This window comes from Cynara cardunculus (genome assembly GCF_001531365.2).
Source record: "Cynara cardunculus var. scolymus isolate 2C chromosome LG 13, CcrdV1, whole genome shotgun sequence".
Taxonomy (NCBI): Eukaryota; Viridiplantae; Streptophyta; class Magnoliopsida; order Asterales; family Asteraceae; genus Cynara; species Cynara cardunculus.
This window is the reverse complement of record NC_037540.1, coordinates 5591837-5614834: the sequence shown is the minus strand read 5'-3', so window position 1 is coordinate 5614834 and position 22998 is coordinate 5591837. Positions and strand designations below refer to the sequence as shown.

Sequence of the window (22998 nt, the reverse complement as noted above, 5' to 3'; positions counted from 1 at the left end):
CTATGTACAACCATTTATCCGATAAGCGTTTACCGGGTAAGAGTCGTCACCCTCATTTACCAGGTAAAACCCTCCATCATTATCATCGCTTTAACGTACAAGATTTCCAACCCTTGTCATGTTCATTTGATAAAGTAAATGACCCGATAAACACTTACAGTATAATTCTTAAAACCCATTTTATTTCTCGACTATATGGAAAAGATTCCATTGGAAATGGAAATGCACATCAAAGTCTGACATTAAGTGGGTCCATATACAATCACAACCAACAACCGAAAAGGTTACTTTGCATCATCAACTAATGATGGAATAATTAGCTAAAGAAATCTTATTATAAAGAAAAGAATTTGGTTTATACTTATACGAATAAAAAGTGTCTACTTTTACCACAAAAGTCATGCAGAAGAATCGAAGGGGGTCATTATTTTATATGGGTAAGTCCAAAGACTAAAAACAAGTTTAGGAACTATCAAGCTTGAATATTGAATACAATTAACGATCTATAATCCTAAGCAGACAAAATGAACCAACTTCAAGGAAATAGCCCTAGACGATCGTTCTTAGAGCATATGTTCCGACCGGTCACTCTAACCAAACCTCATTAGACCGGTCCTTAACCGGCCCTCGTATAAATTTCTCTAACCATTCCGGAGTGACCCGTCTCAAACCAGTGTGACCTTAACTGGTGCCAGAGGCCCATCTATGGATATGGCTAGGAGAAGGATCATAAGACCAACAATGAACACCTTCCTAGTATTAGTGAAAGAAAGTGACCATGATTTCACCCAAACAAAACAGAAAAACATGTTCATAAGTTACTTAAATGCATCAAAATATGTTTGACCAACAAAAATCCTGTACAAGACAACTCTCATTTCACCATACAATTTGGATGCAAACATATGATATTGTGATCTTGTCCCTCTAACTAATCACCTATACCAAAAACCACAACTTTCTATCCAAGACTTTAACCTAATAATCTGGTCTACAACATCTGGTCAACAAGAGAGAGAGATTAATGGTTGTCTTTTTTTACCTCTTTCACAGGAAACTTCTCCTCAGGTTGCCTCTGCCATCGGAAATTTGCAGCTTCCAACCATCGTGGTTCGATCAAAAACTTATTTTCCTCAACTGCCCAACGGGATTTCTCGGTTCCAACATCTGTGGAAATGACATGTGTCACTGATGGGTCAACCTCCGTTGAGCATGTCGCTCCTAATCGCTCTGCCATCACCCACAGATGGTGATTTTCGGCTTGGAATTTTGTTGGGAAAACACGGCTGAACACAATTTTACAGCCCTTCAAAACCTCCCTGCGAATGGCTTGCAGCATCTGACATAATAATAATCAGGCAGATTAACAATTCTGATGGGTACCTTTTGATCATTTGATGTTTACAAGACCAAAGAAACAAGGGGCATGTTCAGTTGAGAACCGTAGGAACCAACTATTCATGATGAATATCGTGATAGTTATTCATGATGAATATCATGAATAATAAAAATGCATGATATTCATGAATAGGTATATTCATCATGAATAATTCATGAATAGCAGGTTCTCACTGTCCTCAAAATATCTAGATTCCTAAATGAACTTTCTACAAAGAAACAACTTATGATTGGCACAACCACCTTAGCATTAATAATAATGGAAGTGATGAATGTTTTCCCTCTTTTCTCTTTTTATAGGTGTGTATGCGTGTGGATCAGCTGAGTGTGTGAAAAACAGTAGATATAATCATATGGTATCTACCTGCCTTGCATCTCGGCCTGCAAAATTATCCCCGAGTTCCTATTGTGTAAGACAGAATATCATTAAAACCGAGCTCCCAAATCACATCATGGTTTGGTAAAAAGTGACAGTAAATTATCAGCACATACCGGGTCAAAAAACATACTGTGGACTCGCTTAAGCACATTAAGAATAGTGGCAAGAGCACCATCAACATCGCTTTCATCACTTCTCAGTTCAGAAAGTGACTTCAAGTTGTAGCCAAATTGTTTACAGCTTGAGGCAAAGAAATGATATCTTTCCATCAAAATCAAATTATCCTTGTGCTTCACCCATACCTAACAATGCAAGTAAAAGCCATCTATAAAATCACCTTGGTATAAGGCCTGTATAATCATAAACACAAAATATCTTTATTGTTCTGAAGTGATAGATGATGATAGTTGTTTTGCTTACCGGTTCTGTATCATCAAGGATCAGAACAGCACTTTCTTGCCCCATTACAACATCAAGGCCTTTCTGATGTCTTTGAGTGCAATCACCTTGAGCAATCACTTTAGAGTCAAAGTAAACCTTTCCGGGGTCAAGCAGATTCGCCATTTCTAACGCATAAGCACGCTCGCCCATGGTGTAAATGTACATTTCAAACAGATTGCTTGCTTCTTTCAGGAAAGTGTGAACAAACGGCCTCAACTTTGTCACCATGTGCATGAATGGCAATTTGAATAGACTGCCTCTCAGTTTATCTGTCATTACAGATTATGAACATAGCAAAGTTATACGGTTATGGTTCAAATATCATTTCAGTTTTTAGAAGGAAAACGCTCAACATCTTTCTCCCTACACATATAGAATTGAGAGTTGAGAGTAAAACTCCAGAATTTTATGCGCAAAAAGCTAAAGAAGACTTGTTTAGAAACAATCATGATGACACTTCAACAAATCCTACCAATACAAATTACTTTCATGGGAACAAATATTTATAAGCAAGGAAAGACAAAATTACTGTTAGATATACCTTGCATAGGATCATCCTGGTTCAGTAAATAACCTTCTTCTTGAGTTACATCTGAAAACCGGGTTGAGTTTAGCAAGGTGTGGTCTAAATCAAGAACCAAGTAAAGCTTTTTGTGGCGTAACAAATTCTTTAGATCTCTATCACGCAGTCGAGCAATTTCATCATTAGCAAGTCTCAGATCCTGCAATATCAGAGGATTCCTTGGTTATACAGTTCAAGGAATTTGCCATAGCGATGACATGTGCTTTTATAAAAGAATAATAACCTTGTGTATATATCCAAATGCAACGCCAGACTGACTATCCATTTTATCTCCACACCTTATGCACATTCCTCCAATAAAACCAGGATGTGTGCATATATCCACCTTCACTGATGCTTCTGAACATAATAATTAACAAAAAACTTATTTGTAAAACACATTACAGCCTAAGGTTAGATAATGTGCTGAAGACTGCATCTAGAACCCTAGGTAGTGGGGTAATCTATTTGCTTTTTAATGTAGTTCTTTTTCTTTTTCTGGTGACACGTGCTCTAATTCATTCATGTAGAAGAAAGATGATTCAAACTACTATATACACAATAGAATAGAAGTGTCACCTAAAATTTTTGCTTGGTCTATATGAGTTGTTGAACCATTGGGTTCTTTGGTACTTTCCAATCCACCGACCTTCCTCCTCTTTGCCCTGTGGAAGACCAAACTGTTTAGAAACAACCACAATGATTGAAATTTGTTCAAGTCAAACTTAAATAAATTCGAAAATCTCAGTAAGCATCAGAAGGAGCATAAAACTGTCTAGATTCATCATTCATCTTAAAATGCTAGCCCTTTTATCTGAAGATCATACGGAAATTTGAATAAAAGGGGTATTGCTGAAATCGTTAACAAGAAAGAAAATCCATTTTACTCCCTCCAGATCAAATTTAGATCTAATAGATGACAACTTTTCAAATTTGAAACATCCATACACAAAAGAAAGCCGTAAATTCATAAGTTACTCCTCATAGTGGCTTCCCTCCATCCTACGAAATTTGCAACAATGATCACATGCTGATTCACAAAAGCATTTTGACTATTATCCAAATGTCTATTCCACCATGACATACTAGAGGTGAAAATGTTCCAAATTAACTTTTAGTTTACAAAATAAATCATCTGAACCAGAATTGATATCATAAAGCACTACCAGGTAATTTCAGCTAAAGTTCACACATACACGCACAAACAAGAAAGAAAGCAAGAAAGAAAGAACATAAGGTTGCAATTAGTTCGGGAGAGGAACATCCCAAAAATGCATATTGTTGCTTTTTTTTTCATGGGACAGGTAGTATATACCAGAATATCCAGAATATCCTCGATTAAATATTTAAGATGGACACCCAAAGATTCTAATGCATACTGAGGATTCAGACCCAAACTGAAACAACTCATTCCAGTATAGATGCTAAACTTCATCAAGAAGCAAGCTGATGCGCATCAATTGCATTCAAGCATCACAAAAATCAAACAAACATATGATCAGGTTTGGAGATGCTGAACTAGAGATGTTTTAAGACCTGATACTCTGGTATCCATTTATATCTTTTTTGCTCATAAATTTCATATGAATAAGTTGGAGAGATGAATGGAAAAATAAGAAAAACAAAGCCTTCCCTTTTGTCTTCCAAATCCATTATTAGTTATTGATAAAGCAAGCAATAAACTACACATAATAATAAGTTGAAGGAAGTACCAAATAAAGGTTAAAACTAGAGCTTCCACTAGGTTGATACAAAATACCACCTTAGTCACAGGTTCTAATGCCTCTTCCTTTCCAATTGTATCCCAGGAACCATCAACACCACCCTAATACCCATTAATCATTATTCGTATCCGTAAGTTGCTTAAACCAGAGACATAATGTACAATGCGCAGCAAGCCAGCAATGAACATTGCAAAGATAAGCCCACTAATCCCTTAAGAGGAAAGCATACGTGAGAGATCAATCTCAGTAACATGTTAATGACCATAAAATTAAGAGTACAATCTCGCTAAAGACAGTAAAGACTCCTTAGACCTTCTCTCTCACAAAACATATCATGCTTAGCTTTCTTTATGTACAAAAGTTTGATGCAAGAATATGTTGGTGTCTAGCTCTTAATGCAACATTAGATGAGTGGAACTATGTTATTACTTACCTTTCAATATGTGACTTATAAGTCTCATCATCATCATCGTCATCATCACCACCATCATCATCGCCATCATCATCGCCACCACCATCACCATCACCATCACCATCGCCATCATCATCATCATCATCATCATCATCATCATCATCATCATATTCTTCTTCTTCTGGTCGAGGAGAAGTATCAGAAGTGGAATCCAACTCTGCATCCAGAAATGCGGCAAAATCATCACTGCTTGATGAGTTCAGTGGCGAACCATCAACGAGACTCATTGAAAATACCGCCTATTAAATTCAGAGTAAAAAACATGATCAGAAAAACCATTTGTCCACATTCAGTAACTGAATTACGATCATGCGAATACCAACAAAAAATGCCCTAAACTGTTTTTATCGATCTGTTTTACACTGTTAATTTTCCTAACGAAAGGCACCTAAGCTGATTTCAGCCTACCTTCTTTTGTGAAAGGTGAGCGTTAGGTTATTTGATCAATTTGCCTCCTATTAGGGTTTCATCAAACACCTCAAAATCACATTTCCAAGGACCTTGATGCATACTCTCACGAATCATAGCGAATATTTTCAAATTCATACATTAAAAACGAACTTCAGCATCGCATTCAACAAATCAACTAAATACATGATTCTCAAATGAACAAACATTACTAAAATATTCCAACATATTGAAACCCACTAGAGAAGGTTACAGCAGGTCCGGTACAGTAGCGTTCACCGACGCCGCAACAGAGGTGGTCCCCAACGCCGGCCGATGTTGACGTTCGCCGGAGCAGAGGGACGATGGTAGACAGCGGTATGGTAGAGCCGATCCAAGATAGAGGGAAATGTATTTGTTTTTTATTTTCTTTTTTACCGTTGACACCATCTGACGTGTTATTTTCCTATGGATCGGGTCATGCGTTGGATCAGACCCAAACCACCACACACAAACAAATCTGTCGGGCGTCGGCCTGGTCCAGATTGTCCGAGTCTAATTACATTTTACAGTAATAAAAGTAAACGTTTTTCATCCTTATGGTTTATTAAAAAATCAACTTTTATCCTTATGGTTTAAAAATTACAGTTTTCATCCTTATGGTTTATAATTTACTATTGTTTTGGTTCTTGTAATTTACAATTATTTATGGGGCGTTTACCAAATGCTTACTCGGGTAAGTGAACACCAAGTCATTTTACCTTATCGAATGAATATGGTAAGGATCAAGAACTTTACCCGGTAAGAGCGAGACAAGAACCAAAAGTCTTACCTAATAAATGAAGGCAACGACTCTTACCACGGTAAACGCTTACCCGCTTATCGGGGTAAACGCTTACCGAATAAATTATTGCATATGATACTGTTTTGGTGGATTAAAATCTTATCAGGTAAGTAAATGATAGTGTTAAATTTACCGGTAAGCTCTTACCAGGTAAGTGTTTGGTAAGCGGCCCCTTACTGTTTTATTCCCTTATGCTTAAAGATACAAATTAGTTCAAGAACGAAAATAGTCAATAAATTACAAATCATCGAAAATCATAATTTCTAAACTATAAGGACGAAAATGACAATTATTAACAAACCACAAGGATGAAAATTCGTAGTTCACTTTAATAATATATGATAGTGGATTAATTATTTGTTAATATGGGTAATTAATCACCATAAATTTATCTAATTAATATTGATTATAAAATAATGGATTTTATTATCCATAAGTTATTAAGGGGTCGTTTGACAGTTACTAAATGATTTGATGTAGAATGATTAAGTTACTCTTATAATATAGTACAAAATTAAATATAATTGTTTGGTAATTATTCAGAATGAAATTAGGGTGCTGAATGGTTAAGGTAGGCCCAAGATACAAAATTATTCAGATGGTTTTAGAACCATTAAGAGTCATACATTTTTTTGTTAAACAAGATTCACCTCTTAGGGATTCAGAAATTGTCTCTTAATGGAACTATTAAGAAGTAAACAAACAATCCCAAAATATCTGTTATCCCTGATCATTTATATTTATAGCATTTCAAAAATAAGATAAAAAAACATATTTTAAAAGGAAAAAAATGTCAAACAACAATCAAATTTGCATTTCAACCAAAGGGATGCAAATATGTGCATATAAGGAATTGAACTTTTATTAATTCGTATATATGTTATTTTAATAAATAAATAAATCGGTCATGTAATTAACCATGTATCTTTTGTCCAACACCCGAATGCATTCTGTCTCTGTCATTATTCCTCTTCGCCTTATCATTATACCTTCTCCTCCCGGACCTCTTACCATTGCTTCGAGCAGTGGGTATGAAAACTCCGGTCCCACCACCACCGCCCTTGGCCCACAAGCTTTCCATCCAACTAGGGACCGAACATCTTCCGGTCTCTGACCAACTGTAATACTTCATCGGCTCAAGTTTCGGTCCACCATGACCATGACCATAAACCACAGGCTTCCGTATCACACCTTTCCTATACATTCCCGTGTTGTCGTCATCTTCATCCGTAAGCATCAATATTTGCCGTGTTAGTTGTTCGTAAAAGGCGTTGTCGTCTGCATCAAAGCGACTTGAAGCATCCGCGGATGAATCCATATATGTTTATGCAAGAGCACTCGAGAAAAATAAATATATAAGAAGGTGATAATTGGAAGAATATATATAGTGGAAAATGGAATGATTGTATATATGTATTATATATAGGGTGTGTGTATGTATATATATATATATAATGGGTATGGATATGGTCAACGAGGGTGGGTTGATGGAAGGTGGGATGTGGGTGAAGGTTAAGCTTCCGATTGGAAGCGATATGATTGAGGAGTACGTGGACTCCATTTGTGGCCATTCAATTAAATCGTTTACTTAAATTCAACAAGTCAACAAATATAATGTTGGTTCAACCAAATTACAAGTCCGCAAGTCTTTTGCACGACCAAGACCACAATTGTGGTTATAATTCCTTAATTATGTATCACCTCAAATCTAAAACCACATAATAATACTGAATCCAACTTAAAATTATAGTGGAAATTATTGATAGTACACAACTTTAAACTTATAAAAAGATTATAAATCTCATTTTTTATTCATATTGGACGAGCTGTTACGTATATTATAACGTGTGAATGTATTAGTGATTAAAATTTTAATAATCAGGTTAATAAATTATATATATGCACACATGTGTGCGATAGAGAAACTAACGAGAAAGAGGGATTTGGTAAAAGACGATATATTTTCTAGTAAATTTCCGTAAAAGCATATATAAAGAATTAGTTAAGAAACAAAAAAAATAATATTATTTTAGTTGTGAAAAGTCTAATATGATGGTTCGAAAATTAAGCTTCATATATAAATATCGATGCCGACTGATTGATGTATATTTCTATATTTTTATCAATAAAATGCAAATTTATTTTAATTAACAAAATATGTTCATTAAGGGGTTGTTTGTTTACCTCTTAATAGTTCCATTAAGATGCAACATTTGAATCGTTAAGAGATGAATCTTGTTTGGCAAAAAAATAGTCTACCTCTTAATGGTTCTAAAATCCTCTGAATGATTTTGTATCTTGGATCTCCCTTAACCATTAAAAACCCTAATTGTATTGTACACAATTATCAAACAATTATATTTTATTTTGCATTATATCATGAGAGCTTTTAATCATTTTGACTACTTAATCATTTTGCACCAACTCATTCAGCAATTGTCAAACAACCCCCAATCATCCATTTTGGGCATCATTCACGTCTGAATTCCATTAAAATGGATTTTTCAGCAATACGATTTTACTTTATTTGAGAAATGGTAAAATAAATAAAATGCATTATTGTATTTTTATATGTTTTTAATTATTTTAACAAAAAATTAGTATTTATATATTTATATTTTCACAATAAATGGCCGTGTTTTGTCGATCATTGGTGTTTACGTCTTGTGGGTTTTGTAGTCTTGTTTGGTAGTTTCGTTCCTTTATTTGGGTGGGTGTTTTTCTTGTGTTTATCACCTTGTAGAAGCTTTGGGTGTAACTTTTCGCTTTCTCTGTACTCTTTTAGTCTTTAAAATATTGTTGACATTTCAAACGGAAAACTAACAACTTAACAACATGCAAAAAAGACCGTATAGCATGTTTCTCTACAGTACTGGTTACTGATAATATTATGACAGATAATCACAGCACAAACAGAACTTATTGCATTAATGGCAGATTGTATAGACAATTTATTACATTGAGAATAAAAAAATATCAGTAAGAAACAAAACTTATGGATGAATTAACTTCTTGTTTGAATTACATTACAAATATGTAAATTATCTACAAAACAAATGAAAGAATCGATTCACAAATCCTATAATTGGCATACAATACAAAACATCGCTTTGATAGAACGGAAGTTTATGACCGATCTTTTGATCACGTCGTCAACATGATCGTCATTGTTTCGCCTTTAATTCATAACCATCGTGTAAACTTTTCCTTTGTTATTGTTTTTCCTTCCTACACCACATGTATAACCATACTTAGAAAATTTATAAAATTAGTCTGCTCTTTCAGCATTCAAATCTCAATTTTACATTGAAAAAAATACTGTTAATTTGAGAAGTTTATGTAAAAATTATTTAAAAGGCACTCGTAATTAGTTGGCTTTAGGTTGAAACTTAGAGTAAGTACAGTTGTATCCTAATATTTTAAACAAGAAAAGTGATAATACAACTTACTTGACGTATTTCTTCTTGTAGAGTTCATAATACGCGGAATGAACACTCCGGTTCCGTTGCTACTGTTTCTCCATAAGTCTGCTAACCAAGTAGGTATTGAGTCTCGGTCACCGCTCTCATTTTTTTCAATCCAACAAAAATATCTCTCTGGTTGACTCATACCATTGGATCTCCATTTTGCAACCAACGGGGACCCTTTATGCTTCTTTGTAATACCCAAAAAACCTCTCTCGTCATACTCATCAGTCAACATCAAGATTTGTCTTTCAAGCTCAACATAGAAAGATTCATAGCCTCCATCTTCGTATTCGAGTTCTTGGGCATTGGCAATGGAAGTCATTAGATGGAGAAAGGTTATGGATGGCAAAAATTAAGTGTTTATCGTATAAATAGTGAGAGGTGATTGAAGAAAGTTTTGGTTTATTTTGGATCCATTGTTTGAATTTTATGTGGGTTGTTCACATCGTTCAATTTGTGCAAGGAATATATATATATATCCTCTACGCTTACCCTAAAACCACCTAATTAACGCATTTTATTATGATCAAATGACTAAAATACCCTTTACTAATGAACATATTTTAAATATCAAAATCAAGAGTATATGCAAGTATGACCGAGGAGGACCAAGTAAATACTTGTGTCAAAGGTGAAAACTACAATAAGGTTATAATTTTATTGATTTGTATGTTTAATAAATTATCACGAGTATATAAATAACAGAATAATAAGTAATTTATCAAATTAAACGTAATCTCATGAATTTTTAATTTTGTTAAATAATAAAATATATGAATATGATTTCATAAATAAATGAAGCGGTTAATAATAAAGTCCATAATTTTAACTTATTAGATTTGTTTCTTTTATATAAAATTAATTTGTATTTTGCTTACATTATTTGTAATGTTGCGATCAATAACGTTAGGAGTCGATTTCTTCGATACCTGGATTACTAATTTGACTTTTTTTGGTTGACTAATAAATTGTAAATAAGGAAAAATTGAGAACTAGCATAATTTCATAGATTATACTAGTTTTCTTCTTATTCTTTTCTAGAAGTTTAATTGATAAATATTTTTAAAGAAACTTAATAACTAAAGGGTTGTTTACTATATGTTTATCGGGACATTTATCAATAAAAGATATCACTCTTATTTATCTTATCGAGTAACATTCTCGAAAATCAACTACTGGGTATGATTCCCGGTCCTTGTTATGCTCTTTACCGAATAAGATTATCGGTTTTTACCATGTTCATCCGGTAAGGTAGATGACACCCGATAAATGTTTGATAAAATAATATTATTAGATCAAAATCCATATGATATTTGTTTGTTCCTTCTCCTTTTGTTTGCTCATTTCCACAAGTTTCGCATTTTATACATTAAAAGTTGTTCTATACATTATATTCATAGTAACAAAACGTACGTCTTCAACCATTAAAGTCGTTTCTATATTTTTTGGAGGTCTTGTTACATATGAATTATAACTGTAGATGGACTAGACGGCTAATAAATAAAATAAAATATAAAAATTCATATTATATATTACATTAAAAGTTTTACAAATTGAAACAACATATACGTCTTCAAATCACAAAGTAACATATGAAATTCATATAATTAGAATCATTTTTCTAATATTCCATTAAAGTCGAAATCATGAATTGTCAAAATCAAGTAAAAGAATAAAAGCCTAAAACATTATTCTTGGGCTAAAACATGTATAATTGAGACCTAAAAATTTCAAGGGACGTGTTTCATGTCTCACGGTAGAGTTCCCTTATCAACCATTAAAATTACGCATTTTCTAAACTGCTAGTACAAAATAGAAGGGTCACATTAAAAAGGTAATATACGAACAATAGCGATGGAGCATCTCCTACAAATCCTTCAAAATGGAGAATCAAGACTCAAAATCTCTAAAAAGAAATTGCATTCAACTTCAACTGATTTAATATTTCAAAGATTACAATATTAATTTTATTTGAAAAAAATTATTTTTATACATATACTAAAATATTATATCTCTCGTAAACATTTAACACTAATGTATTTTTTATTAACCTGGATATCTAACCCGCTATACGAGCCGACTAATCCCAGGGTGATCACCTGTTTTACAGGTAGCCCGGAGTCATCGCATTTGAACCTCCGTGGCCACAAAGAGATTTTTGTTCTTTCTTAGATTTGAACCTGAGACCTCCAGACACTTTTGATCTTTGGAACCAAGCTCAAACCAATCAGACACCACTCTTGTGGTTAATGCTTCTTATTGTTGAGAAAATAATAGAAAATTGTTTCTTTCATGGTAATCATTTTTTTTTGAAGTCCTCCGAATGCAGAAAAATTTCATGCGCTCTCATGCTTTCTCCGGCTTTCTCCATTTTGAAGAAAGTTCTGGAGAATCTGTTCAAATAAAATTTACCCAAATTTTTATTTTCTCCATTTTAAAGAATTGTTGGATTCGCTGTTTGCTTACTGGCTTCATATAATTCAGAAAACGCCAATTTTCTCGGAGATGTAATCCCACAGGCATCTTCAACCCAAAATTAGCAAAACAGCTCGACATTTGACACTGAATTCAACCCGTAACCGTCTACCAAAACCTTGTTTTCGTGCTAAACCGTCTTAAAAAGGGGATGATAACGATAGACAAGAGGATATAATGGCCAATGATATCAAAGTTTTCGATGTTTAGAAAGAAAGAAAAAAAGAACATTTTAATATTACAACAATGGACATCGACGTGACATGTTCATGAAAGAAAATAACACTAGAAACAATAAACACAGGAGATGAGGAGATGCAGCAGCTATTATAAAGCACCTTCAAACACAAAATTTCACAACATGAATTTCATCTAGCTAGACATCATGACTTGATCAATGGATTGAAGAGCTTGGCTGGCAAAATAACGAACATCGACATCAGGGTCCTCTGCCAGCTCAACCAGGCACGGCCGAATGGTTTTCTCTACCACCTGCACGATATATAAATTCACAATGTTTATGTAATGAAAACACTAAAAAAGAAACGATCAAGAGAACAGAAAAGGATAATGCTACTTACAGACTGCTCAACTATAGGAATTAGCGATTGCAAGACCTTTGCCACATTAAACTTGATATTCGGCACTCTGAAGAAAAAAAACGAATTAAACATAAGAAACAAGAAAGGAAAGGAAAAACAGCACTAAAAAAATGCAATTACCTACCTGTCTTTGGAGACGTTAACAACTACAGGAAGCAATTTAGAACAAGTGATTTCTGATCCCATAACAGGGGCAAGTAGAGAAATAGCACGAAGAATTGTCATGCGATACAAGTAATGGGGGTTGTTAATCATATCCAGGACCTGCAAGGAAAAAAATACATAAAATTACGCATAGTAAATTCATACATCCGTGCATAAGGTATTCCTAATCAGGGGCAGGTTAAAATGAAAACTGTAAGTATTTTTAGAACCAACTACTAATGTTATGTTCATGATGAATGTCATAATAGATTATCATGATGAAAATTACTCATAATGAAAATACATGATTATTCAGGGTTATCCATCATATGAAATAGTTGGTTCCGAGGTTCTCAAAATATTCATAGTTCTTATTTGAAATTTCCCATCCTAATCAGATGGGAATAAGAGTACAAGACTCCAGCTACGACATCTGCCATTTAATCCTGTATCAACTTCGTCAAAAGAAAGTACAGAGGACTCACTGATTGCCATTAACTGCAAAGTTATATATATATATATTCCCATCCAAAAAAACTAACATTTGACTGGGAACATAGTTGAAAAGACAACCTTCAATAATGAACCAGTTGTGGACAAGATAAATACATACATAATCTGCAATGATGACAATTTAATTTTATCTTTGCAAATTTTCCCAAAAATGAAGGGACGTTTCAGAATGGAAATCTTTGCAGTCATATGAGATGGAGGAGGTATAAAAAATAGTTGTTTCCATTAAAACTAAGGATACAAGACATATAATTGCACTAAAAACTGCATTCCTAAATAACGTGTTGGTACAGAGTAAAGTGCAATTGAATGTCAACCTGTGGGACGATGTGCTGCATAGCCCAATCTGGACCGAATTCCTCTGCAAGGCGTTTTAAGTTATTAGAAGCAGCATCTCTGATGGAGTAAACCTGCAAAATTAACCAGTTACTGTAAGCCAGGCATACATTTCCGGGGACAGATGAAAAAAGAGGGGATCATAATAACCTAACATAACAGAAAACTATAATATTCCCTGGAGATATTTTCCCGAGACTTTATCACATGTTAAGTAAATTCCACTATTTTACCATCCAGACTGTGAAGCACTAACCTTGTCCTGTAACCATTGCATGCAGAGACCACCAAGCTTATCGTCAAAGAATCCTACACCTAACTGACTAGCCAATAGGGGTATGTACTCTATAATTGCCAAACGAACCCTCCAATGCCTATCTTCCGCAAGTTCAACAATTGCTGGTAACAAAGATTGGGACAAAAGATCGATTCCGATAACCTGTAACAACAGCTAACATGAACAATTTGAAGACAAAAAACAAGTCCAAACAGAACATCAAATAAAACCATGTACATTAATCCATCCAGAAACAAGGGTGTTCGGGTGAGGAACAACCGAAGAGACAAGATAATAATAAGGGTTCATTACATTAAACAGCTAAATCTCTAATTTACTTGCTCATTAAATGCAGACTAGGAACCAGTAAAAAAATGTAACGTGGATGTTTTTCCCTTTTTTCTGAATCCCACTTGAAAGAGATTTTTTTTTTTTTCTTTTTACTGAATCAATGCAATCTTCTCTCTTTCTTTTCTAAATCCCAATAATAATAACAGCCCTTTCCTGTGAACTGAAACTTCAAAGCAATTTTCCCTTACAAAGTGAACTAAAAAATTCGTGAATGTTTCTGGTGCAAATAACTTCATTGTATTCCAGGGGAAGAGGAACTCAGTTCCCAGGATAACTATTCATATTCATACATGAATGTTTTCAGTATTAGCAAGCAGTGCTTAAACGACCCTAAGCTCTAATTGGTTCATGTATTTCTTGTGTGAAAGTAAAAGATATTTGATATTAATAGCTAAATTTGTGGCCAATTTTTATTAGGCTTCAAAACAGTAGAACATAATATGTTCCTTGTTCTTGCTTTGCCTTCTTAGTGGCTGTCTCCTTTCCATGATAACTAAGATGTTCCCTTTTCTTTAGCCCTTAAAAAGACTAATACCGAAGGATAGCATCAAGCAGTATGCACTGCTAATTATGTCCCCTACTGATACTACTTTGAATACAATTCCTTCAAATAGTGGAACGCTAAGAATGAGGCATATAAATGACAGTAGATTTTAAATTTCCTACATAATTGACAGCCCCTTCAACAACATACCTGATTCACTTGATCAAGCTTACTAATAATATTGAGGCGTACATCTGGAAACTCGTCCTTTAGAAGTGAAAGAAATATAGGAAGAAGTTGCTCAATCGTTGCATCCTGCAATTTACCAACACTCAAAACTTCGCAATAGCCAAAAATATCAACAGCACATACGTGACAGTACAGATCAAATAATTTGAGGCTGGAAAATAAACCACACATAAGTACTCTAGAAGGTTGACATTTAATACTTGAAAAATAACAACTCACCTTTATCCTTTTTCCAAAAGAAGTATCTTGATTTCCACCAAGTGAAATATGAAAAGATTAACCAGCAAATAGGCATAATAACAATGGTGGTAGCAAGATAACAATGGCAAACAACAAGAAATTAGAATGAAATAGTTCAAGCATACAAATGCATGCCCTCAAAAATCTCAGCATAAAAAAGGGAGTAAATTCCAAAAGTATGCTGGTTTTAAAAATCTTGTTCGAAAAATATGTTTGTTTTAGTTCATCTTCCAAGACCATGCTTTACTCTCTCCTCTCCCCCTTCTCCTTGAGCCCTTGACTGCGTGACCACTTGCCACCGAGAGTTCATCATGGGGAAGGAGAAGGGATATGGAGAGAGTATTAATTTCCTAATTTTTATGTTCTATTCAAAAGCATAGTTTGGATAATGAAACAAATCAAACATATTTTTTGAACAAGGTTAAAAAACTAGCATAGTTTTGGAATTTACTCCAAAAAAGGAGAATGCCCAAAAATAACATTCAATTGACAGATGCGCAATACCATCACTTAATGCTCAGCAGAAAAGATAAAATGGATGCATGCAGCATGTAGGCTGACCGCTTAATCAATTGCTAAAGCATCATTTACAGATTGCACACAAAATCGTCTAGAACCAGAGGGATTGCTTCAAACCAGGGTCGGGCCACAATAATATTTTAACAATACAACCAAAGATACATCGTAAATGATGTCGCAAGCTGGCTTCAAAATTTTGAGTCCCACATAGGCATGATAAATGAAAGACCTCAAAGATCTTAGTAACTCATCTTCATAACAGTTCTTTCACATGAATGTATGATGTATTTGTACACCAGAAAAAAAAAATCATCAAACAATTCTTTGAAGAAATAAATGCAAATTTTATTACCTTTCCTAGAACAGGGGCCATGCCCATTATAACAGAAGCCAGAGCAGACCGAACATGCTGAGAAGAATCTGATGATAACTCCTACACAATTTTCTTGGAAGAATTAAGATTTCCAAATCCAAGGATACAACAAAACAATGAGAGATAAATATCCAAGAAGGGGAAATTTAGTAAACATCATACCTTTACACATGGAAGAATATGCTGAATTGCAAGTTCTGGATTAAGAATCCGACTGAACTTGGTGACCTTTCCAGCAGCTGCAATACGTACTTCAGCTTCATTGTCCCGAAGTAGCCTCACATATGCTGGAACCAAGTCCGTCCTATCACAACCAGACAAAAATTGAACATTATAAGAGGAAAGAAATAGTGATTAGCCAACAAAAGCAATCAAATTAACATATATAACTGAATCAAAGATCACGTATACTTGCTCCTATTCAACAAAGCATGGTGTTTCATGTTTGAAATGCATAAAGACTTCTGCAGTGAAAATATTAAAAGAAGAAACAGCTTCAGATTCGAACATACTTAGTAGGTTCAGGGCCCACAGCTTCACATAGTTCGTACAACTGATTAGCAACCATATAGCGAACACGCCAAGACTTGTCCTGATTTAAGATAAATCATTCAAATAGTAAGTGCTTTGAAGCAGTATATTTGGACATATAGATACTCTAAAAAGCAGTAATAAACTAGGAAATGGAGAGAAGCAGTGCAGTGTGGTTGTGTTTGATCGAGCAAGCAAAGAAAATGGTAGTACACAGGAATAGAAAGAGAGAAATGAAAAACTGGCTGCAAATAAAATCCTTTTTACAAATAAAATAATAGGAATGAAATACAATAGTAGGAAACTTATACTCGGTGTTACTGAAAAGGTAAAAGAAAAGGGACAATGAGAGAAAAAGAAAACAAACCATTGAATATTTAATCAACGCTAGATCCTATGCCAAGACATTACAATGAAAGAGGCAGATGATATTGAAACCGACCTACATTTTCGTATTCTTAGTACTACATTCCTAGTTGAAGAGATGTATTACCATAATCCTATATAAAAGACCACTTAAAATGTATAAAAAGCATAACAATGAAGTATTGCTTAAATAACGAAATTTTACAAAATTAAAAGGTAAACATCCTTTATCTAGTAATAGATCACTTTATCATATGTTTTATAATATGATAACAAATTTGCGACTTTTGAAAACCACAGTTCAGTCAGATAATACTCTCCTACTTAAAAACCAAATTTAACTGCAACTAGTCAAAGTCGGTTAGCAATAGCTCCTCTGCAGTTCCCATAGACAGAAAAATTACAAATCAGAAAGCATATAATGTATTAGGCCTGTAAATGGTTTGGATAACTTGTTTGAAAACATATGCATCTAATAAATACAAACTTTAATGCATATTTGTACACAGCACTAACCTAATATGATTTTGGATGTTTCTATAGTTGGTTTGACAAAATATCCAGTTGACTAACACGTGAATAACTAAAAATAAGTTAATATGCATATACAATACTTGTTATCTAATATAAAATATCCATATAAATTATTCCAAATATAAATGCAAAGTTTGGCTGGGCAATAGCTAAGAGTAATATCTTACTATTACTCAGAAATCTACATACCACATAAATCCATAGTAATGGCAAAATAGGGAGAATCTTTTGAGTGAAAACCAATGCAATCAAAATTTTGTAGTGTTCCTAATGAACAAAGAGGTCGGTAGTGATTGAAACTTGGCCAAAATGGGATATAATGCATTAATTTTAGAACATACCAAAAGGAAATTGGTGTATTTATTTCATGATAAGAATATACATTTTTACATGTATACACTATTAATGTAAATATAATACAATTATGTATGCCTCCATGTCATTTCGTGCCGAATTAAAATGTCAACTTTTTTGCTGACACATGAGAATTGTTTTCATTCGAAATTTGTAGTTATTTGTAGTTTCCAATTTGATGACATTTATTAAATGTTATAGTTATGAAACTAAAAAATTTCAATCATCTTCGTGATCAGATTTGGATACAAAATCTCATCTTCATGACTTCTTGAAGTCTTCCTATTCTCAGACTTTCCTTAAAGAATTCGGATCATACTCCGGTTTAAATTACTTGACCAATCAACTTGGTATGCTAATTGCTGATATCAATTCTAAATTTGGTTAAGTCATCGAATTCAAGTCTGCATGTGTCAAATTTGCTTCAATTAGCATCTCTTTGCAAGCCTAGGCCAATACAAAACTACAAACCACACAATCAAAAAAATATGAAGCTTTTATGATAACCATTAGAAAACAGATTACTTAAAAAAGTATGAACATTGATTTGCTAGTCCATAATACAGTGCACTATCAAAATCAAAAGAGAAAGGAATTAACACAAAACTCATTAAGACATAAATGATTACCTTAACTTTAAAATTAAAAACTCACCTGAGAAAAATTAACAATGACAGGAAGAATGTGTGCAACACAGTCCTGGGGTTCTAACAACTTTCCAAGGGAAGCACAACCCTCAACAGCTAGTAAACGAACAGAATCTTGATCTGTAGCAAAGAGAAAAAATGAGCACAAAGCCAATAAAAAAAAGGAAAGTAAAACCTACAATTGTAGGAGGAAGAAATTATAGGATAGCTGCTATTCTGCATTCAGGAACAACCTTAATCGCCGTATGCTATAAAACATGGCTTTTTAATCTCTTCCAACAACTCATTATATAAATGTGCTTTCATCATAATACCTTCTATTATAACCAATGGATGAGAAAATACCATATTGCATTTTACGATACTAAAAAACTATTACGCGAAGGAATAAAAACTATTAAGCAATCCATCCCCCTTCTTTTAACATGTGAACCCCAATAATAAAAGCTATCACAGTGATAATTTCTCAAAATCTCTAGTTGACGATCAATCAGCTGATAGCTAAAGTCAAAGGGTAGCGTGAAGGAGTGTGACATCCAACCATGGATATAGAAATCTGCAACTATCCAAACATCTCTCTTTTCATCACTTTAGAGTTTAGCCTACTTGTTAGCTGTGAATATTATCTCCTAGTGTTGCACAAATTTTGAGATTTTTGTGTGCATGTAACTTCCACCAACCATATCTAGGGGAGCCATTTACATTCATGGAATGGTAGCAGCAAAGAAACATGCATTAGCCTATATGATGGAGAACAAAAACACTAGGCCACATGAGAAAATGTAGATCCCTATATTGTCATAATGCCACTTCTTATTACTAGTTGAGATTGCCAAGATAAGATAAATTTTTAATTAGGAAATCAGGTATCTAGGTATTAGGTAAAAATGATTTTTTGAACTACTGAAAATACATGTTAGTCTTAACAACTTCAGCAGTAGCAATTATGCTTGGCAACTAATCCCTCGATCCCAGAAGCATAGCAACAATCAACTTTCATGTATTCCTTGTTATTTCCAATTTTGGAAGTAAGGTAATGCATTGTGTTCATCAGTCATCACCAGTTATTGTTCATCAGAAAATTGAGCCTAACAATCTAGAACTTCAAACAGATAACATTTGGAATAAATAACTTACCATCCTGCGTAAGATCCTCAAATATTTGCATGATGTCAGCCTTGAGATGAGCAGGCTCCACAGTAGCAGCAAATTTCCCCAAGTTTGTTGCAGCAGCTCTCCTGACCATAGGCATGTCATCTTGACATAACTGACTAAATACTGACCTCAATTCTGCCTTCAACGTCTCTGAGGAACTAGGATAAGCAATGTGAAACAGTCCACAAGCAGAAACCCGAGCGGTAAACCATTCACCAGCTGCCAGCCTCTGCAAGCATAAACAGAAAGCATGTCATATCTCCAAAAAGAACAAAAAGGTAAGAATCAAAATGTTTCTCAGTAATTATGACCAGATGTTTAAAGCAAAAAATATTACCATGATAGTAATGACATTAAAAAATAAGAACTTAACAAACCTAAGTATGAAGCAAAATTCAAAAAAATTTGATAACAGAATTAAATGTCCATCAATGAAGAAGATATAAACCATCAACCAATTAAACCAACCTTAACCAGAGGTACGAACCAATCAACCAAATCAGTCTCTCTCATCTGTGCTCCAATTCTGCATAGCGACTCCACAGCTTTGTCCCTTACACATGTCTCTTCAACAGTGCATAGTGTTTCAAGAGGGGGTAGCAACACATGGGCATGCTCCACTCCTCCAACATAAGGAATGAACACCCCCAACTCCTCTGCCATAGCAAGAAGAACCTCGTCGTCGTCGTCATTGTTTTCACTCAAGAAAGGAATCAATTCCTTTCGTGTCCGCTCCTCTCCTAGAGCACGAGCAATTGTAGATAGCCTTCTAATGGAATTTAAGCGCAATTGGATATCATCGTTCTTCAGCTCGTCTATCAATACCGCTATGGGGTACAAAGGTTCATCAGCCATCGACATTGTAGCTTCACAAACTACTGCATTTTTAGTCAAATTCATACAAAGTCAGACATATCATTATCAAATTCAGCACCTAACTGACAATTATGATGTGGGTTTTCTTAATTTACTTCTCAACTAAAAATTAAATTCACTGGAAGCGTTATCTTCACAACAAAACACAGAACATTATTTTTTCAGTTCAATCCTAGCACTAGTCTGAGAAAATCAACGATATTAATTTCTACTTTCTCGTCAGTTTGACAATATTGAAATGGAATCCAACAGCATAAAGATATATAACAAATAATTAACGACGTAAAAATATATGTCAGTTGAACTAGCTGTATTCAGTACATCAAATTAAAATGCTTCAAAACGGTTAACCGCAACAAATGTGAGATCTGGACATAACCTCGAATTACAAATCTAGAAGCGGAAAATACTCCGACACATGAAATTAAGCAATTACATAATCAAAATTTCAAGAACATCACGTCTAGGGCTAAACAGGTTGTGTTAATTTTTACATAAATCGAAATTTGAAAGGTTAAATAAATAATGAATCAAGAGAAAAAAAGATATGTGTAAAGAGAGGGGAAAACAGCGGAAAGAGATCGGAGAAACTTCAAAAAATTTACCGGCGATAAGGACTGCGTTTTCCGCTTTGATTCGTCAGATTCGGAGGGTTCGTTCACTGCCACAGAGGGAAAGGAGACTCGGTATCAACGTTTTGAACTGCCCGTAGAGAAACTGCCTTTTAGAAATTTGCATAAATCGAAGATTGTTATCAAATGTTTTGATTTCCAAATATAATGAAAATTATATAGATGGAGAAAGGAGATTATAAAAACGCAAATCAGATGAAAAAGTAATATATTTTATCTTTGATTTATATTTTAAGTAACAATTTCATTTTGATATCTAAGATACAAAGTTTTAAACATCTAAGTATCTAGATAGCCGGTTCAAATACATAAAAACTAATTTTAGATTAAGATATCAATGTCAGCAAATAATATTGAGTTAGATGGCATATTAATCGTCACATCAACATGGTAGCCGGTTAATGCTTCAACCGGTTACCCGGATACTTAAATATTTAAAATTTTACATCTTAGGTACCAAAATTGAAGTTTGAAAAGATGTTATCCAAAATATGAATCAAGTTAAAGTACGTTATTTTTTCATGTAATTTGCCCATTAGAAAAAGACTTTGAATTAACTTTTTTATATATTATGCACCCATTTCACATGCTAGCCGTAGTTTGATTGATAATCATATAAAGCAAAAGAAGCCCCTTTGACATCTCTTCATCTGCAAATAATTTCTTTTCTACAGCTGATAAAAATCGTTGTTTTAGACAATGCACCAGAAGGGTACTCACACAATATAGCAAAATACATTTCGATTTTTTAATGTTTCGTTTTATTATGTCTTTATCGATATTATAATACGATTTTATGTAATTTTAATGAAGAAATAATTTTTTATTTTTAAATAAAATATAAATTTGAAGATATCATATAAATTTTGAAATATATATATTTAATATTAGTTTCAAAGTAATTATTTAAAAGTTTTTATTTTCTTAATAATTTATTTAATTTAATTTTTTATTGTAATTTAATTTAAGTCTAATAATAAATTAATTTATTTTTTATTTAATAATACATTTTTTATAAAATAATAATTAAATATTHTGTTAAAACTYAATGATTATCYTAATTATATKTTAGATTTTTTATATTTAAAATAAGATGTTTATCTAATATTTAATTATGTTTATCTGCAGTTAGTTACATGAAGTCAAACATAAAACTTTAATAAGTTTTACTTACGCACAATCTATTTGCAATCTTGAATTTTAATTAATATGCATCAACAAACAATATTTTATGTATAAAAATAGGTTTTAAGAGTTTTGTCAAATATTTTATAATATAGTATAGATTTAACCAGAAAGAATGATTACTCTGGTTTATGAGATTTTCTTTAATAAATTTTATAAAATATCAAAATCTCTAAATACTTTTACTTCTAACAGATTTTATATTTTAAAGATTACATGATTAATTATATTATTAAAATTTCAATACATCTCATAGAATATCATTTATCTATTTAAACATTTATTTTCAAATAATCTCATAAGTAGAATTAATAAAAAATGATTTATCTCTCATAAATGATTATTTTTAAATAAATTTTCATTTTGGAGATCCTCATTTTTTAATAAATTTTTATTTTGGAGATTCTTATTTTCTTTTTTATGTTTTTACCATTTAAAAAGATATTTTAGAAAATTTGTTAAAACAAAAATCCACAAATTC

At 33.2% G+C, this 22998-nt stretch overlaps 2 protein-coding genes across 5 annotated transcripts; both read right to left on the bottom strand.

The window, feature by feature from the left end:
• Positions 1-796: 796 nt before the first annotated feature.
• LOC112525311 (RNA polymerase II C-terminal domain phosphatase-like 4) lies at positions 797-5739 on the bottom strand. 3 transcript variants are annotated; one of them, XM_025135391.1, is made up of 9 exons: positions 5625-5708; positions 4938-5215; positions 3360-3445; positions 3025-3140; positions 2760-2940; positions 2198-2487; positions 1891-2079; positions 1763-1801; positions 797-1339 (listed from the first exon to the last, which is right to left on the bottom strand). In XM_025135391.1, the coding sequence occupies exons 2-9, from the start codon at positions 5201-5203 to the stop codon at positions 1022-1024; spliced, it is 1485 nt and encodes a 494-aa protein (XP_024991159.1). In that variant the 5' UTR covers positions 5204-5215; positions 5625-5708; the 3' UTR covers positions 797-1021. The 3 variants fall into 3 exon arrangements, with proteins under 3 accessions (XP_024991159.1, XP_024991160.1, XP_024991161.1); XM_025135393.1 differs by having other exon boundaries at positions 1022-1339; positions 4938-5133; positions 5625-5739; XM_025135392.1 differs by lacking the exon at positions 1763-1801.
• Positions 5740-12287: 6548 nt separating this feature from the next.
• On the bottom strand, positions 12288-21419 carry LOC112524445 (serine/threonine-protein phosphatase 2A 65 kDa regulatory subunit A beta isoform). 2 transcript variants are annotated; one of them, XM_025134263.1, is made up of 13 exons: positions 21306-21419; positions 20293-20699; positions 19807-20053; positions 18677-18789; positions 16750-16829; positions 16400-16541; positions 16217-16297; positions 15067-15171; positions 14001-14183; positions 13726-13818; positions 12876-13015; positions 12731-12797; positions 12288-12641 (listed from the first exon to the last, which is right to left on the bottom strand). In XM_025134263.1, exons 2-13 carry the CDS (start codon positions 20683-20685, stop codon positions 12522-12524), a joined length of 1764 nt encoding a protein of 587 aa, XP_024990031.1. In that variant the 5' UTR covers positions 20686-20699; positions 21306-21419; the 3' UTR covers positions 12288-12521. The 2 variants fall into 2 exon arrangements, with proteins under 2 accessions (XP_024990031.1, XP_024990030.1); XM_025134262.1 differs by having other exon boundaries at positions 20293-20702; positions 21306-21418.
• Between the last annotated feature and the right edge of the window lie 1579 nt (positions 21420-22998).

Coding starts and splice junctions, on each gene's coding strand:
- LOC112525311 (XM_025135391.1), bottom strand. CDS start 5,203: ATGAGTCTCGTTGATGGTTCGCCACTGAACTCATCAAGCAGTGATGAT. Junction 2,941..3,024: donor CATTTGGATATATACACAAG/GTTATTATTCTT, acceptor CTGATATTGCAG/GATCTGAGACTTGCTAATGA. Junction 2,080..2,197: donor TCCTTGATGATACAGAACCG/GTAAGCAAAACA, acceptor TTGCATTGTTAG/GTATGGGTGAAGCACAAGGA.
- LOC112524445 (XM_025134263.1), bottom strand. CDS start 20,685: ATGTCGATGGCTGATGAACCTTTGTACCCCATAGCGGTATTGATAGAC. Junction 16,298..16,399: donor ATATTCTTCCATGTGTAAAG/GTATGATGTTTA, acceptor AAAATTGTGTAG/GAGTTATCATCAGATTCTTC. Junction 15,172..16,216: donor TGGCCCCTGTTCTAGGAAAG/GTAATAAAATTT, acceptor GGTAAATTGCAG/GATGCAACGATTGAGCAACT.